This window comes from Gallinula chloropus (assembly GCF_964237585.1).
Source record: "Gallinula chloropus genome assembly, chromosome: 1".
NCBI lineage: Eukaryota > Metazoa > Chordata > Aves > Gruiformes > Rallidae > Gallinula > Gallinula chloropus.
The window spans coordinates 128,050,024-128,068,358 of NC_140085.1; the positions used below are offsets into that span (position 1 = coordinate 128,050,024).

The 18,335-nt window shown below is 39.8% G+C and overlaps 1 protein-coding gene across 1 annotated transcript in view; it reads right to left on the reverse strand.

Moving 5' to 3' along the window:
* Positions 1–1,711: 1,711 nt before the first annotated feature.
* PDK3 (pyruvate dehydrogenase kinase 3) overlaps positions 1,712–18,335 on the reverse strand; it is a 53,043-nt gene continuing 36,419 nt past the window's right edge. The window contains exons 4-11 of the mRNA XM_084274817.1: positions 17,913–18,097; positions 15,769–15,858; positions 12,121–12,198; positions 9,963–10,039; positions 8,722–8,823; positions 8,410–8,520; positions 3,745–3,858; positions 1,712–2,677 (exon numbers count right to left, since the gene is read on the reverse strand). Of these exons, the coding sequence (XP_084130943.1) occupies positions 2,534–2,677; positions 3,745–3,858; positions 8,410–8,520; positions 8,722–8,823; positions 9,963–10,039; positions 12,121–12,198; positions 15,769–15,858; positions 17,913–18,097 (901 nt within the window). The 3' untranslated portion in view covers positions 1,712–2,533. The remainder of the gene's footprint in view (positions 2,678–3,744; positions 3,859–8,409; positions 8,521–8,721; positions 8,824–9,962; positions 10,040–12,120; positions 12,199–15,768; positions 15,859–17,912; positions 18,098–18,335) is intronic.

Below are 18,335 nucleotides of genomic sequence, written 5' to 3' on the forward strand. Positions count from 1 at the left end.
ACTTCTGTCTTCAGCAGACTGGAGCGCTTCCTGCCCCAAGGCCAGCCCTCTGGTTTGTGAATAGAGCGGTGACATTAACGTACCACAGCATCCTCCATGGCACCCTCAGCTCTCATTCGCTGGCTCCCAACGCCTCCTTCCCACAAACAAGTTCAGTGTGCCTGCACGCTTCCTCTTCTTGGCTCCCTCCACTCCCTCTCCTCTTCAAGTATAAGGAGACAGCCAAAAGAAAAGCACCAGGCCAGGATTTACTACTTCAAAGTAGGATTTCTAGCAAAAGCTGAAACTCAGCTTCCCACACAAACTGCCTCATTCCTTGGAATGTTCCAGGTGATCTTCTAGGAAAAACTGACCACTTGTTTCATCACAAACCTCTATTTCTCAGCAAGCCCTCCTCTGCAGTTACAAGAAAACACACACAGCTTGAAATTATTTTAAAAACCAGTAAGAAGTTATGGGTGAGGGCAAAAGTGACTAAGCTTTCATAGCTGTGACTCCCAGGCAGTGCTCCAGCCAAACTGCCAGCCTGGGTTCAGCCCAGCAGCGCGGCTCTAATAGCTGTTTGTCTCCTCCGCAGTCATGGGACGTTATTGCTCCAGAGGCCAAACACGTTACACCCTCACCGTGCCACACAGATCCCCCTGTTCCCATGTCCACTTTGGGAACAGGAGGCGGCAGCCCTGTCAGCACACCCCCTTTTCCTTCCTGCTGACAGCCTTCAGCACTGCCCGGGCATCTCTGCCTCTGGAGGGTACGGCAGCGCCCTGCAGAGAGAGGTCCGAGGGCCCCGCTGGAACAGCCCAGCGCCCCAAGGCAGCTCAGCCACGCAGCCTAGAGAAGCCTGGGGCACCCCGAGCCCTGCCAGCGCATCAGCCATTCACACACGAGTTCCTGAACTGGCTGCAGCAGACTGGAGTAAGGGTCTGTGAGGGAAGGACTCCAGCTCTTCAGAAGCGGAGCTTTCCGAAGCTTATTGCTCAAAGCACTTGGCAATCCTGTGACAAAGGGTGCTATGTAAATGCCATGTACTATTTTAAGTCAAACTAAGAGGTTTTTAAAAAAATATCTAGGAATTTCTCAGCATTTCCCTGTTTACCTAACAGACCAGTTCTTTATAAAAATAAATACTGGGAGGACAAAAGGGGCAATATCCTTCAAAAATATCAAAACACCTAAGAGAAACTGAGGGTGCATCAGAGTTGCTTACAACTCACCTGCTTTATTCCTGTGATTAGGACATCCCCAGAGCTTCTAAACCTCCCAATTTTTTTCTGAAAGGTCATAGTATCAGGACTGGTATTTGGCAAAGAGCTGGTGAAGAACAGTTTCCTAATACTTTAAGGGGAAAGTATTTAGCTTGCTTTTCTCTTGGGCTCATTGTTTTGGTTTGGGGTCTTGGGGTTTTTTTCCACCCCCTTAAATCAGGTACCAGTTGCATTTTGTCCCTCCCATTTCTACAATATTTCCAGTTTTGTGTATTTAGACCAAAGAGACTTTCCAAAAGCTGGTGTACAACATCTTTATATACACTACAAATTCAGATTACCAGACTATAGTCAGACATTGAATATATAAATAACTTTGCAAACTATTTACAAATTTTAAACTAATCAGGTTCCAAGCAACCAACACTCTTAAGGCAAATTCGTTTGTATGACTGGCTGTCTGGCCTTTCAGCATTTCTCTCCCCTCCCCAACCCCACCCCCCAGAAATGATAGGCAATAAACATAAAATTGAATTACCCCCTGCCCCTGTATTGACAGAATTTCTTCTATGGAGAAATAATCTAACTACTTATGATTCTTTCCTCAAAACAAGGAAAAACATATAGAAATGCAATTTCTGTGTTTGTGTGTTAAGAAAATCATTAAGGTGCATACCAAGAAGTGGAAACCCCAATATCTTACAACAACATCATTCCTGTATGCACTCAACAAATAGATTTGGGAATTTTGGGAAAGCATCAGTTTAAAGCTGCACAACCCTTTTTAAGTACTATGCATTTGTAAGCTCATTAGATCTAAAATCTGCAGAGCTCAAAGGGGTTTTCAGGTAAGAGGTGACACTGTGCAATATAAAATGCAGTACGGAGTGGATTTTCAAAGCCTACGTTTAACTACATCAGAATTTCTCTCTCATACCATATTGCTGTGCAAGATACTATTCACCATTTAAAGGGATTCTGCACATCTTGCCAATCCTTATTTTGGAATAGAAGCTGGCCATGTGGGTCAGTATCTTTTTGCTATGACATTGAGCTGTTGAGTGCAATCACAGCGCCGCCCCTTGAGCCGACGCGTGACTGCAGCAACCAAGCGTGTGCAGGTGAAGTAGGCAGGATTCACATACCCAACGTGCTTTTTAGCGCCTCCAAGTCCCGAGCATCACTTTGTTCTTACTGTTTTTTCAATGCCCTGATTAGGTCTTTGTTTGGAAGTAATTAGCTATTGTGGTCTGAAGGATTTTGGAACAAAGCAAGAGACTTTATACTGAATGCAGAGGTCATCTCCAACAGAGACAAGAGGTGGCAAATTATCGATTAGCTTTATATTTAGAAGCATCCCTGGGTTCACTGCTAGGATTGCTCCAGTCATCTGCTTCAGGTGTGGTCTTGTAGTGTCGCCACGCTGACTTATTAAAAACGGGAAGTCTTTCAAATGATTCACTTGAAAGGGCCTGTGGAAAAACAAAAGCAATGGGAAGACAGCATTAGAAATACCAACAGCAAGATGATAATCTGGGGGTTTCTGCAGTTACACCTTCTGTATTGAGGCAAGCGTTTCAGTCATCCCAGCGTTACAAGTCACAACACTCTTTTGAAAATAATTCAGCTATGACTAATCACTACAGTCATAGTCAAAAGTACTAGCTATAGTAGAAGTCAAAAGAAAACAACACTTTAAAATACTTCCCTTGTTTCCAGTGAGTGGCATCTACAATGACAGCAAGAAAAAAAAAAAGGTTTTGGTCAAAGGTGTTGTAGGGAGATTTGTCCCTGGCAGTGGGCAGACAGCTACTGCACCAAAACACTCCACTCCCCCACAACAGGGGCTCTGGCAGCACACTGTGAGGACTGATCAGTCTGTTAGCATGCTACCACCTTCTAAAAATACCCCACACCTTTGGTTATAAAAGTGTGGTTAAACCCATCAGAAACTCCAGTTCGCACATCTCACTCGCTACACCCAGCGAGGCAGCCACAGGGCCAAGTACGTGACCTGTACGGGTGCTACAGCTACGGTCTTTTACGTGCTTGAGTTTCTTCAGGGACTTCACTTTCAACCTTAAGCTCCTGAGTAGCCTGGGGACTCCCAAAAAATTGTAATGGGAACAATACTATATTACACAGAAGTCAAGAACTGCAGAGAAAAAAGCAGTATCACAAGTCAGACAATCTTATTTTGGTCAAAACTTTCAGAATTAAAAAAAAGTATTAACCAAAATAATCTCTCATCACACAGTTCAGCAGTTGTGATGAGAGATTATAAAATGCACCACAGTGGACTGGGAAAAATCCCAAACCAACCCAACAATCAAAGCAAGCAAAGTAGTATTAATGCCAGGCTAGCATTTATAACCCCTGCTTTTAGGATTCTCTGTAACTGATTTAGGTAAAATATAATGAAGATAGCAATTAGAGATTTGAAAACTAGTTGAAGAGTGAAGAGGGAAAGTTCACTTAGTCTGCTATAAACTATCAAATTACACTGCTTCATTAGCCTATGAAAGTGTCAAGTTCATACCTTCAAATAAATTACAGCATCTGAGCCAACGCCTTCCATGGAGTAGAGTTTAAGGTCACCTTGAAAGTACCTAGCGTACAGACGAGAGATTGGCAAGCCATAGCCAAACCCAGCCTACAAAAACAAGGAAAGGAGGGAAAACAAGGTGCAAAGTTAAAAAAGGCAACAGATCACTTCAGTCATTTATAAATCAGAAGACACCCAAGTATTAGATTTGCATCAGACGACTCTGCAAGTCTTCCTTTATTTCTCAGAGCCTGCACTGTCAGTCGGTATTCAACCTCGTGGGCAGTCTCCTTTTTTCCAAGGCACAAGGTTTTTACCCCTCAAGTACAGAGAAAGGAAAACTATCAGAGTTCTCTGCCAGGACTGCCTTGTGCATTCTGCATTTTCTCAAGAGGAAGGCAGGCCTAACATACAGCACCATTTGCCTCCAACCATCAAAGCAAACCATTGCCCCTCAGCTTGGGAGGATGTTCTCAAACCTCCCCACACTCAGGTGACTGCACAGGAAAGCCAGGGACAACTCTTTCCTCCACCTAGGTCATGCTATTACGTGATTGCTGATGCCATACTGCAAGAGAGATCAGAAGACTACTTAGAAAGCAATATAAGGCAAGTAATCTTCTGCTTACCCATCTAACAAGAGATCAAGATTGCACAACACTCAGTGATCTACCTGAGGACTGAGCCCCTGTGCAGACCACCCACTTTTCAGAACACAGTAGGCTTGACAGGTTCACATTTTAGATTTTAAGTTTCCAACACTAATGTTCATAACTGTATCTGCAACAAGGTCAACACTTGGCACGTTTTCCAACCTACTGGTGTCAGAAAAAGTTATATAAAAACTATCAAGCCTCTCACTGCAGCCAGGAGTAAGATTTTGTTCTATACATTGTTTCTTTCAGATAACTGCATCTGTGTTGAGCATCACAGTGGTTGATTATTCACCTGAGCCCCTCCCCAAATTTTTCAGGAGCAATAAAGGAAGTATTTTAAACTTATAAGCATTCGAAAATAAGGTTGTATATGGTAATGGAGTAATAAAGCTTATTTGTTAGAGTGGATTACAAGAATAATTAGACACCTAACATTTTCAGAAAGCAAATAAAATCATTCTGCTATCCAATTTTTACAAGGATAACCTGACAGAGACTGAGAATCACTGCCTGAATCTTAAAAACAAAGCCCCAAAATGATACAGAAAATAGGAGGTTAAGAAGCAGGACTTGCAAGCATTATTCACAGCTAACATATATGGGACCACTTTATTACAAGAAATCCCTTAAGAGAGGGGTGAACATTAAAGAGCTTTGTACTACAGTATTCATCACAAATTCTCTTTGAGACCTACCATCTAGAGATTGAGACCTGCCATGTCTACACCAGTTTCTGACCTCTCCGTCTTTTACATGAGCCTGAATGCACTGATCTTAAATCGGTTAGAGCAGCTCACACTGATGACTGTAACAGCTCTCCTGAGCAAAGTGAGAAACAGAAATGCCAAAGGTGCCCTTTTCCACTCACTCCTCTTGTCATAGTTATTAGTTTCTGTTTCCACAGCTAAAGGAGCTGCTTAGCTGCACTTGCAGACAACAGTATGCTTAAAAACCTTAATTCTCAAAGATTCACGTTAATCCTGAAAACATATTATAGTTCCCTCTCTCCAGAATTATGTCTCCTTAAAAGCCCTGCCCAGCTTCTGTTTGGCTCCTGCTCCTTCCAGGAAAGCCTCCTTACACTCGGCACTAGCCCATTTCATACTTCCCCCTTCCACAGATTTCCTGTCAGTCTCTTCTCTACATTGTTTTCAGGGTATTTTGCACACCCAGACAGGTTATAAGAAATATGAAGACAGCAGATCCCAGAGGAGTACCTCGTTAAGGCAAGAGGCCTCACAAAAGGTCTATTTTGCAAAATATTGTCAACAAGGATTGATTATTGCTCAGGTCTGTGCCTGACCTAGAGGACAGAATACAGTCAACCATGGCACATCTGCCTTGAGAAAAGAAAGCTTTTTTGAGCCAATTTCTCATGTAATATTACTGCATGCACTGTACAAATAGGAAATTATTAAATTCCTGTTACCAATGTCTACAGGTTTAATTAAACCTAATTTAAGCCACATTTCTCCCACTATAAACAAATGCTGCCAGAGAGGGAATCATTAAATTCTGTAAGGAAACCTGATTACCATTAAACATTTCCATGTGCTTCTAATGCTCCCATTATGTGTATATCAGTACAGATGAGCACAAGACCTGCTAGAATCCCAATGCTGCCATGGTAACAAGGTTTCACAGTAGTTTTTAAAGAATATTTGCAATGACACTGAGAAAGAATTTTCACCAACCAACAAAAAGACTCCCCCTCTTCCACTCCTCAGATCCATGAATGTTTCATAAACTAGACAGGGGATCACATAAGGAGGGGAGGGAGAGTTATCACAGAAAAAAATTGTCTGTTTACACTGCAATTTCATTTACAGATACTATCTAAGTCAAGAATGACGTGAGCACAGCCCTACCTACCTTCTTAAGAGGTTTGGTCTTCAGCTCTAAGCACTAAGCAACTCTCCTGTACAGACGTCAAAGAAGATTTAAGCAGAACCTTTCTGCTGAAGGATTTTTACTGCTAGAGTGACACACAAAGTACAGCAGAATTGTTTTTATAACTGGATCTGGGCTGCAAGACATAACACCTGTCAAGCTTCTCTGCCAAAGTTGTTCTTCCTTTCAGGGGAAAGAGATGCCACAGACTCTCATTTCTTGACTTTTTTCTTTCTGCACACAATAATAAGTAACAGAGCTTCACAAGCCTTCCTGACACTGGCACGTGCAGGCGGTCAGACGCAGAGGGTGAAGGCTGCCAAGGTCAGAAGAGGGGGGCATACTTTGCAGGTCTGCCTATTGTGATGTGTAGGCTGAAGAATAAAACATACCCCATCTTCAGGCTTTAGTAGAAGGAAAAACTAAGTATAAATGTCACAGAATCAAAGCAAGTAGTCTTGCAGATGAGGAAGTAAACACAGGAAAGCATCACTAAAGATGCATGGGGAAAAAAAGAGGTAAAAAAAGAATAGTGTCAATCCAAGCTGAACACGTGTTACAATCAGAGAGCCACAAAGAGAGAGGCATTTTAATAGTGAATACAACTGGTAATCAAGGTGTAAGTTTGTAGTGGGAACAAGTTTCAGGAAATCTTTGTAGGCTGATACAGTAAATTGCTGATCAAAAGTGAGACAGAACAAAGGCAGATTATGAATCAAGAAAGAGTCTGCCATTGACATAAAGAAAAAAAACTTATATTTGAATTAAAGTCTGTCCCCATCACTCACCCCATTCAAGAAGATTGCCTATGTTTGAAACATACTAAGATGTGTTGCAGAGTTAGGAATACCACAGATTAGCATCAAGCTGATGCAGACACAGAACTAAGTCTCACACCTACCAAGGCAGCATCAAACACTGGTGGAAACGCAACACGCCCCTGCGCCACAAGGCTGTACGAGCTGTGGGCTGAGGCAGCTCTGTACAGACCTTCTGCTAATCTAAAAAAGAATTTGTTATCTCTGAACTGGTGCCACCCTCAGCTCCATCATGTTGTATCAGAAATAGTCACATACTCTCTGCACCACGTTTCATTAGCTGCTTAAAGGCACTTCAAGCACAGAAGTATCATCAGGAAAATAAAAATGGGAAAAAACCACTTAAACATGATAGAAGAGAGTGCTCCTAAATAAGGAAAATAAATTTCTCAAGGAACCAACTTTTCCTTGACATGAAGATAAAGGGTTGCATCAGAAACAATAGAGAACTAAGATAAAAAGCAGCAAGAATACTGTATCAGTATTAACCTGCTTATTGAAACAGAACAGTACCTGTATCATTTTAATCACAATGACCCAATGCATAATTCAATGAAATATATTTAGTAATAGTCATTTAATTTCAATAATAATTTTTAAAGACTCAATTGCTAAAAGAATTTAGACATTTAACACTGAAATAATTCCCCGCTTAGAATAAGTTTGTTTGCTTGAAATCTGACTCTGATACATCTCAGAAGGGAATATCAGGTGAGATCACAGAATCACTAGGTTGGAAAAGGCCTTTGAGGTCTCCAACTGAATCCAAATATACCAGAAGTGTTCACACACATGCATGTATGGGGATTTTTTTTTTAATGTATTTTTACAGTCCATAACTTACATGAAAATAATTTTCCAAGTTCAATATAAGTTTGTGCATCACCAAAGAGGTGCTTCCCAAGTGTTATAATTCTGACAGTGTGGCTCACCTTTTCAATACAGTTATTACAGGAAGTGTAGATAAGCAGCAATTTGCACTGCAAGGAAGATCTTATTAGTTTATCCACCTCCTCAGTAACAGGGCACCAAATACCCCATCTATTAACCTCTGTAAATATTGTGCATGTGCAGACATGCTCGTTTCCAAGAATGCAGTGTCAAAGAAAAGCAATTTTCTATTCCAAAGACTAAGTGATGATAAGAAACCCCATTTTCCTCCCGATACATTTTACCTGCACAGAATTGCTAGTGATAAACAATTTCTTCCATGGCCAACCTGATGCAGTGATTGACAGTGACAGGTTACACTAGAGGTGCAAAGGGACATTTAAATATGTATTGCAACTGCTTACCAAAGGCACAGCTCTCGAGGGCTCCAGACTAGGCCTGGGTGCTGTTGAGTACATGTAGTTAAACAATCTGTCTATTTTTCTCAAAGGTACACCTCCTCCTTGATCGCTTATCTAAGAAATGAAAAGTTACAGCTTTCAACATGATGCTTGGAAAAAACCTGCAAAGCCTCAAGCAGCATTACCTAAATGACATTAGAAACATTCATGAGCATGAAGCAAGCGTCACAAGTGCTGCAGCCTTTTGAAATTACAGGTCATATTACTCCAAACCTAGCAGTTTTGTGAGATGTGTATTATTTTTTAGGTATTTACCTTAATAGATAGATCTTCTTTCCCCAAAGTGACTAAGGTTTTGATTGATGGATAGGTTTCTCTCTTACCTTCATGCAATTCTACTGTAGCTCTCATTGAATTCTGAAATCAAAAGGAAAAGCAGTGTCTTTATCATATATGCTTTTTGTGACAGCTTGGAACTTGAAATTATTTTATTGAATCTAGATACTTAGTCCTTCAGAAAAGGCTGTATTTAAAACAAATTCAAGAAGCACTTTCAAGTCAATGAGTTCTCCATTTAAACTTCTACATCAGAACTCCATTATACATACTTGATATCACACAGAAAAAATATTCTTGCCTTATATTAAATAGATAAAAGTAATTACATATGAGGGATGACACCATCCTTCACCTCCATCTTGCAGAAAGCCAATAGTGATGTTCACCACAGAGGACGAGCTTAGTCTGGATCACATAATTGTCACTTTACCACCTATCAATCTGACTTTATCATATCTAGCAACAGAACTTCTACTACCAGTCTGTCACAAATTAATTACAACTACTCCTTACTGCTGCATAGTTTCATGACTTGTACCAAAACATATCTATAAGTAGTATAAACTAGAACTAAAGTTACAAATCGAAAAACAAGGGAAGATTTAAATGAACATACTTGACAAATGTCAGAAATCAAAATCAAAATACCATTATTTAGGAAAAGTATCTGTCCAAATGCACTTTCCCCTGAATTTCTGGTGTTCAATTGCACCACCTAGAGACCACCTAACTTCAAAAGCATACAACAGCGCTCTAATCCTCCATTCTCACCATTGTTCCAATTATTCAGAACACACAAATAAAATCAAACCAAAGCATATCTTTTAGACTACTCAAAGACATGTGGCCTGTTTTCACAATAAACAAAAAAAACTGATCCTAACCAGTCTTCAAATACGCAATAAAGAAGCAAGCTTATGAAAACTGCAAGGTAAGGAATGTATCACAATTGCAAAAATAAACTATGAGTGTTTTATGTTAATCAGCTGCAAAAGCACAATGGGAGTAGTGTGAAAACACACAAGGGCATTAGAGCTGTAAGCCTAGCTTTTAACAGTTTCAAACCCTCTTCACTTGTTTAAGAACAAGCATAAGAAAGGAAAATGGGCAAAACCCCCACATTTAAGAGCTGTAATTGACATCCTTTTCAGGATCTCAATTTCAACAGTAATGTTAAGTTCACAACCCCCTTCCAAACACTAACAAGTGCAACCTACCTTGAATAATTCAAATAACATATGAAACAGATGAGAAGGTACATAGACTACTTGAATAGGCTTGTTTGGAGCTTTAGCTGAAGGGGAAAAAAAAGGCAGATTACTTTTCTGATAAGTCTTCTGTAGCATTTCTGTTTACAGGAATAACTCAAAACTAGCCAAGGCAAGGATGTAAGTGTTCTAGTTTTCCAAGTGCAAGATTAGGTCCATGAACTAAACCCATAAGTTTTGTTTACTGCTATCACCTGAAAGAACACATCCCAATGATGGTTTTCAAAGACACTTTATGTCAGCAGTTGTATATGGAACTTCGCTAAGCAGTGGTTGATTTAGCACTGACTGATGTTAGATGTTAACAAAGAGAACCTTTCCACTTAAGTAGGAAATTGTTTTTCATAACATACACAATATTTAAGCATAATGTTTGCTACACAAAGGTTCTTAAATGAAAAACCCAGTTTAAAATATTCTAAGCACAATTACGTATTTTCCCTTGAAACATAACATGTAAAACATTAATTAAAAATCTGCAAACTATCACAGTTTTCTTATTTCAAAACATAACTGAATTGTTTGCTCGCTGTTGTCCTGTTGGTGTTTTGGCAGAGGTGTATAGCTTGGCACAGCTCTGAATGCTACAGCACACACTGACTCATCAGGAAATGCTACAGCTGCATTTAAGCCATTGCAGGGCAGTTTTGGTGCTGAAGATGCAGCCAACTCTGAACATTCAGATACCTGCTGGCATTAAATTATGCAGTCACAGCCTATCAGGCTCAGCAGCAGTTCAGACTGAAGAAGTCTCCAAATGCTTGCTTAAATAAAGGGAAGATATAAACATGCCCACAGCTCGTCACTGGGGACAACTTCACCCTTTTGGACACAGAGGGCTAACAAAGCCACCAGTTATTACTTTAAGAGACACAGTAGTGAAACCTCCTAGGAAAAAAAAGAGAAAACCAAAACAGTGTTCTGCATAATTAACTGCAAGGCAACTTGCTGTTTTATTCTGTTAGTTTGGTCAGAGTCCATACTCCAATTCTCTTACCCATCACCAAAACCAAGGCAGCTGCCTGATCTATAACTCATTTGAGGCACAGACTACATGTAGAAAATGTATTATTGTTGCTCTTCTGAGGTAATTTGCAAAGTTGCTTTCCTTGTGTTGATAAGAAGCTAAAGAACACAACTCTTCCCTTACTGCTTTTTAAATGAGATACATCAACTTGTTTTCTCTACTGATGGGTCTTTTTACTTAGACCTTCGAATGAATTTTCATTCCTCTGCTGCAGCACTCAGCACTTTTAACTCTACAATCACTCAGTTTTGGGTGGAGCAAGGTTGGGTCCTTTGATTTTGGGAGAGCGTGCTAGTAATAAAGCATCAGTGTTGACAGTATCATTTTGTGTAGAGAAGTATTTCTACAATGTTAAATAGTCCTTTGAGCAACACGTGTCCTCATGTATCACTCACTCCATTTCAAGTGTTACCTACTTCTGAGACTTTCTTAATTCTGCTGAAGTTTGGAAACATCTTACTCTTAATGTTTGGGCAGCTGTCCAAAGTTTGAGAGGGGATCACTCAAGACATTAATTTTAACGTAAAAAAAACCCTACTGTTTGTTAATAGAAACAATGAACAAAACCATCAGTTTATACACTGACAAGGACTGTCTCAGTTTCGTTGCAAAGAATAAAAATTGGCTGCTATCAGCTTGAAAGGTATTTTCACATGAGAGGTTTATGATAGGACATAAAGCATAGACTATATAAAACAGGTTTAATTTTGCCATCTTGCACAGCAGAGCTCATTACTGATGCAGGGACTGACAGTGGAATTTACAAGCGCAGTTCAAACAAAACAAATTCCAGCTCTACTAAAATATTAGTTAGAAGGCAGGCATGTTTCCTTCCCAGTCAGAATTCTTAACTACTTTAAGGAAAATAAAGTGACAGTGAATTCAGCAAACAGCACTCTGCACTCAACACCAAGTAGTAAAAAGATATGCTGGGATGATAAACTGTAATTCAGACACATTAGAAGAAGAGAAGTTCCCCTGCACACAGGACAGCAGAGTTCAAATGACCTCACACAACTAGAAAGCACAGATATGAGAAATGTTTGTTATGTACAGCACTTTAATTCATTTCACAATTACCATTGAATTCTTCGACTTCCAGATCAGGTGCCACCAGATAGTACTGTTCACACAACATCTTAGCTGTTTCATAAGCATCTACAAAACACAAGAACAGAGCAGTGATTTATCAAAATCACCAAGAGCCTGCTAGCAAGGTTCACCCTGTCCCTGAAAGGCTACAAGCAGAACACTCATTTAGTATCTAGTTTACAGGCACGAAGCCGGTATCCATTCTGATCCCTCTTTCTCTGTATGCTCATAGCCCATTTGTCAAGAAAGGGCAAATTCTATTTAAAGCTCTACAAACAAAAGCAGATTACCAGAGACAAGCTATTTTTCATCTTTGTTCAGGGCTTGAAAACCCAAAGGGAATAATCTTAGGCTGACCATAATATCTACTTATTTGTCATGCCCTGATCACAGTTTAATGCTTGTTCTTTCCATCTCAAATAAAAGAGGATGACATTGCAACCAGAAATTCAGCTTTTCCCAAACATGATACTGTTTATTTTCAAGGTCTTTTCTGGGGGGAAATGGGAATCATTAAGATTCTCTATTCCTTCCTCCTGAGCAACAACAAAGCAGCCTCCCCTTATCCAGATCAGGCTTTCTGTAGTCGAAATAGCAGCCATAAAGTTTAAACCATCTTTTGTTTGAAAGATTTCTTAGTGGTTCCAAATACTCAATGGTACCTCATTTGCAAAAGACTTTCAGAAACAAGCAGCAAGGGCTATCTTAAAGAGAAACCACTGACTCAAAGATGTTCTAACCACACTGCCTAAGCCAGTTTAACAACAGTAGTGTCCTTGTTATAACTGTAGGCTAAGGGCAAGCACACAAACAGATGGGCAGTTCTGTAGACAGAGACACATTCACTAAGATAACACAGCAGTTGCCTTTGACCTCACACTACATACATCTTTTTCCTCCTGTCCAAAGTGACACTACAAAGCACACAGTCACTGCCAAGACTCAGACGAGCAGAGGGAAAGTAGAATCACTAGTCCCCAGAAAGGACTGGCTACCTATAATCCTTCCCCATCAAGATGTCTACAGAAAATAAATCTACAGTGTGCCTCGTTACCTGAAAGTAAATTTTATCAGTTGTTGTGACATCTGCAAGGCTTGATGTATTATACAGGGCTAGCACAAATGCTGCTTGAGGCCTAGTAAAACAGAGCTAATCAACACTGGGAATGTTCTTGATCAAATCCCAGTAACACTTCACAAAATCAGCTATCCAGCAGGAATCTTCTGTCAAGACAGGACACTCTAAGAAAGTCTTTGGGACTGGCTGTCATTAACACAATAGAATGTGCCCAGTAATAAGTTCAAAGTCCTGTTTAATATCCAAACTGTACAGAGAAACTAGCCTGGGATGTGCATAATTTGGCAGGGGGGTGGGAGAAGATGCAGGAATAGCTACACTTACACTATATTCTAGGATTATCTCAGAACTTCTGATGGCCTTGGGAATAAATCCTGAGCTTTAGAAAAAAGAAGCATAAGCAGCACAACCACTATCTTGACTCAAGTCATCAAAAGCTGAAGAGAGCAATGTAGCTAGTATGGCTGCAAGGGCACCTACATGGAAAGAGGAATATGTTAGCACATTCAAAGAGTTTCCACATCACGGAAATGACAATTTGATACAGATCCAGGGCACAGGAGTTGTGTTCTTACTGCAGAGAAAGACTGCAATGCCTCTGAAATAAGTGACTGTGTGGGAATAAACCAAAAGCCCTCAATACATGGATGAGGAACAGGCATGGCCACTGTGCAAAACCTGGGAAAGCAAAGAGGCTCTGAATAAGCCCATTTAGCCTCTCTAAATGTAACGTAGATCTCCCATGCATTTTCAAGAAGCAGTCAGGCTAACACCCTTGAGATGAACAGCAAGGCAATATCACCTCATGATCCAGTAAAATACCCCACACCCTGAGCAAAATGATTTCAAGCAGAGTCTGAGTGCAGTCTTATATTTTACCTTCTTCTAAAAACCAATGCTTTGGCAGAGTCTTAAGACTGTAAAAAAGACCATGGAGTTCAAAACACTCATGCCAAGACTGGAGGTAAGTAACAGCAAGAGTGAAGGATCTGTCAGCATACCCCAGTTCCAGAAACAAGCCTGGATTTGCTGTCAGCTCAAAAATCTTACTGTAGGACAGTAACTGAAATACAGAGACCCACCACAGGCAGTTACCAACACAACACTTGGTGGAGCTGCTTGAAGTAATAAGTGACTGTTTAAATTTCTTCAACATTTGAAGGGCATACAGAGCTTGTAGCGGCCACACACAGTGCCAAGATCAACATCTTAACTCTAACAAATCACTCAGAAAGCTGCCTGTGCACCAGAACATTTCTGAGCTAACAGTACACAGAATGTAAATTAACCACTCCACCAGTTCTACAAGGAGATGGCCTCAATCACCTTGACTCTAGACAGGCTCTGTCTTTGAGGACATTTCATTGCCTTGAAAGAGCACACTGGGTAATCACTAACAAAATGAGGATGTCAGAGTATTTCTTCAGATGTGGAAGATCTATTTTAGCTACTGGCTTGAAAACTGGACTCAGCACCTTCTGACACTCTGTCCAAGGCAGCAACTATGAACTTGATGATCCAAATGGATTCAAACTTTACTATCTAAATAGTAATATCTAAATAAATATCTAAATAAACAACACAACCATAATGGATACATTGCTAAGGTCAAAGTGTAGTAGGATCTATCAGGAGAATAGAAAGCTGCTGAAAAAGGCCACCTTAAAGCCAAGAAGAGCTAGAAGCCAAGAATCCTTCTTATCAGTAAGCAGCATCTATATTACAAGGCAAATTATCATGCAAGTCAAAGTGTGACATAAGAAAGGATTCCTTCTTTACCAAAGGCTGAGAGAAAATGCAGGGAAGAGATACATTCCTCCCCCTTACAGTTGCACAAACAGTAATGAAGGACAGAGGGTGGAATTCACTCCTACAGCGAGATCTGTGTTGTAAGCAGATACACCCAGAGTGTGAACCTCCCATAAACAAGCTCTTGAAGCAGACAGCATTGCCTCATGCCTGCTTAATAACGTTCTGAAAGCATATGAACACTCATGACATTGACCAAACAGGATTTATTAAGCAAACTGGATTTCTAATGTGCCAGATCATTCAGGTACAACCATTGTACGTCCTCTGCATATGAGAGAACAGGCCCTGATCTCAGAGGGACACAGTAATGGGAAGTGTCACCGGTGCCTCTGTACAGCTGAGGATGTTCTACCGAAAGGCCTAACTAAACAAACTGGAAAGTTGCATTTATTCTCAGTTGTCTTCAGTACCAGCATCAGATAAAAAAGCAGTACATGAGAACCTGTTTCTAAGCATTTTAGGGAAGAAGGAAGCTGAAGTTCAACAAAACACATACATAATCTGGTATTTAAAAGGACAGATTACATTTAATAAACTCATTTGTTTTTTTAGTTCTAAACACACCATGCTGTAACACAGCCATCAGTGCCTCAATAGGCTAAAGCTTTATTGTGAGCAACTGCAGAACTTAAATTTTTAATATTAAATAAATTTAAATCACCTCTTTTGTATCTAAGCAACATGTTTATGCATATTCTAAGTTGTAGGGATTTTAAAAATAAACAGAAATATTAACTTCATCTTACCTTTAACCACCTCTGCCACATTACAATTAGGATCAATACTTCCAATATGTTTGGGATGAGCAGGATTAATATCTCCACCAAAAAGAAGTGCTAAAAGAAAAAAGAAATGGCAGTAAGTCGTCTATTACACTTGAGGCAGCCCAAAAAGTTTAATTCTGATAGTATCTGAAACTTACTAGGTACTTCAGCAAATTGCCCAAATCCTTGATTAGGAATATTAGTTGCCTCCCTCCTTCCCCCCAACTTTTTAATTTTTAATAGCTACGACTAGTTAAAACAGAAATAGTGGTGTGGGAGGGTTAAGGTGAAAACCTTACATTTCAGCATGGACTATCAAAAATTACTTAAAACTAAAACATGCAATGCTTTATTCATACCTTTGTCAGAACAGCAGCACTCATGATAATGAAAATGTTGTAATAGAATACACTGAAGAACTGTAAGACAGCGTTAAAAACCTTTTGCACTCACCTAAGCTGCAGTTTCACAGCTAGCACAGATCTCACTTGACTTTCTCCCTGACTCTCAGGAGTATGGTCCCCACTCCCTTCCCTCTGCACAAAGGTCTGTCTGGCATTCACCAGATCCTTCACCCCCAGTCTACTTCTCAAAGTAGAAAGGCTTTACACTTTTTTGGAGAGGTGATTTTCTGCTATTTTAGCAAGTTAGTTCTGATATGAGACAGATGCAGCATGAAGTGAGCAAGAGAGAAGGTCTAAGTTTTAGTCTCACCAGTCACAGTGAGCTAATACACTGGCACATTTGCACCTTGCACAACTGCACTGCAAGAAAAAGCCTGGCAGTGACACATGAAGCAAATGCAAAGTACAGAAACACCTGTTACTGCATTCTGTTTTCCAGGTGTCTCTTCCATCATTGCTTCAAGATTAGCACTTGCCCACATGAAGGATCACTAGCATTGCTTAGTATAGAGAAGTTGTATGAAGTTAATGAACTTTCATAATCTACAAGCTGTTTTAAGTTTCAACCAGTTAGAGCACCCATGGGAAAAGCCATTTCAGTTCAGTAAGTTAATATTTTAGAATGAATGCAAATTATGCTAATGCTCAGCCCAATAATTCTATTAGGACAATGTTTTTATTTATTGCTAGAATTCTTCTCTGGAGTCTTTCAACTTCACTCAGGCTTATGCCTGTCATTTGTCTGCCCAGGTAGAAGTAAAGAATAAGCTGCATATTTATTGCATTGTGTGTGCTTTGGCCCGTGGAGGTTATCTGTAAACATGCAGCAAGGCTTTGGCTAGTCACAAAAAAGGTTACTGGAGAGACATACAACTTGTAGTAAGATACCTTACACTACAGCACTCTGGCACCCACAGTATCTGTAGTGTACAGTCTGTGAGAGCTCATGAAAGCAGAGTACTGGGCAGAGAACGGAGTTCTAGAGCTAAAGGTGCAAGATACACAGAGAGATCACAGGACTGTGTCCTTCATACAGATCACAGTCTGCATGGCTGCACACACTGGTTAATAGGAGCTGTGCAAGTAACTCCTTTCGCTCTATAACATGAATATAAAAAACCCATTTACTAGTAACAACAAATGAACCTCATGACAAAGCATGACTAAATCAAGCATTTATGTTTAAGTATAAATAGGAAGTAAAAGGGAGTCAAGGGATATAATTAAAAACTTAGAAACACTCAACCTCCTTAGAATGCAAGAAAGGCTTGATAACTTGCTAGGAAAAAAACAATAAAAATACATATAGCACATAATTTATTTCAAATTTATGGCATCCTTGCGTTTCATTATGAAATAAGTCACCTCTACAAACTATCTTGAGAGATTTGTGAGCAGAAACAACTACTCCACTACTATCTAAGAATACTTCATGTACCACTATGCAAGCTGTCTGCCAGTGAGATCAAAAAGCGACAGCCACACTGACAAAGCCTGAAAATTCTAGAAGAAAGCATACTAGTATCCTGGATTATTTTCTGGTAACTGTGAAGTACCAAATAAATCAGTTGCCCATATATCTTTTACCACAATCAGCATAGAATATTAAGAATTAGCCAGGAGTTTTAAAAAATAAAATAAAGAAGACCCAACCAAAACAAAGCTGCAGGTTTACAAGCAAAAACTAATGAGTTCTCAAAAATGAAGAAAGCCATTACTTACTGTGTTGGTTAATAAGCATACGGAAAGAGATGCGGTTGGTGTAGAATCTATCTAGAAAATACTGGATGTTACTGCTAACAAATGGGTCAAAGCCATATTTCTCCTTGTATTCAATCACCCCTTGCGCCATGGTTGGAACCACATCATTGTGTCTGTTCCTGACTTTAATTAAAACATCTAAAAAGCTAGAGGAAACAAAATTAGAAACAGATTGTTAAAAGTATAATTGAACTGAATCTCTCACTTCTGTCTTCAACTCCCCACAGCACAAGCATTTTATTTGTTTACAACCCCTCCCAGTCAACAGAAAATTATCAGAGGGAGAAGATAAAAATATAGCAGCAGATAAACAAGCTAAATTAAAGATAAGTATTTGGTCAACCTCTCGCTCAGCAGATCTGCAAAATAATTAGGGCCTCAAGT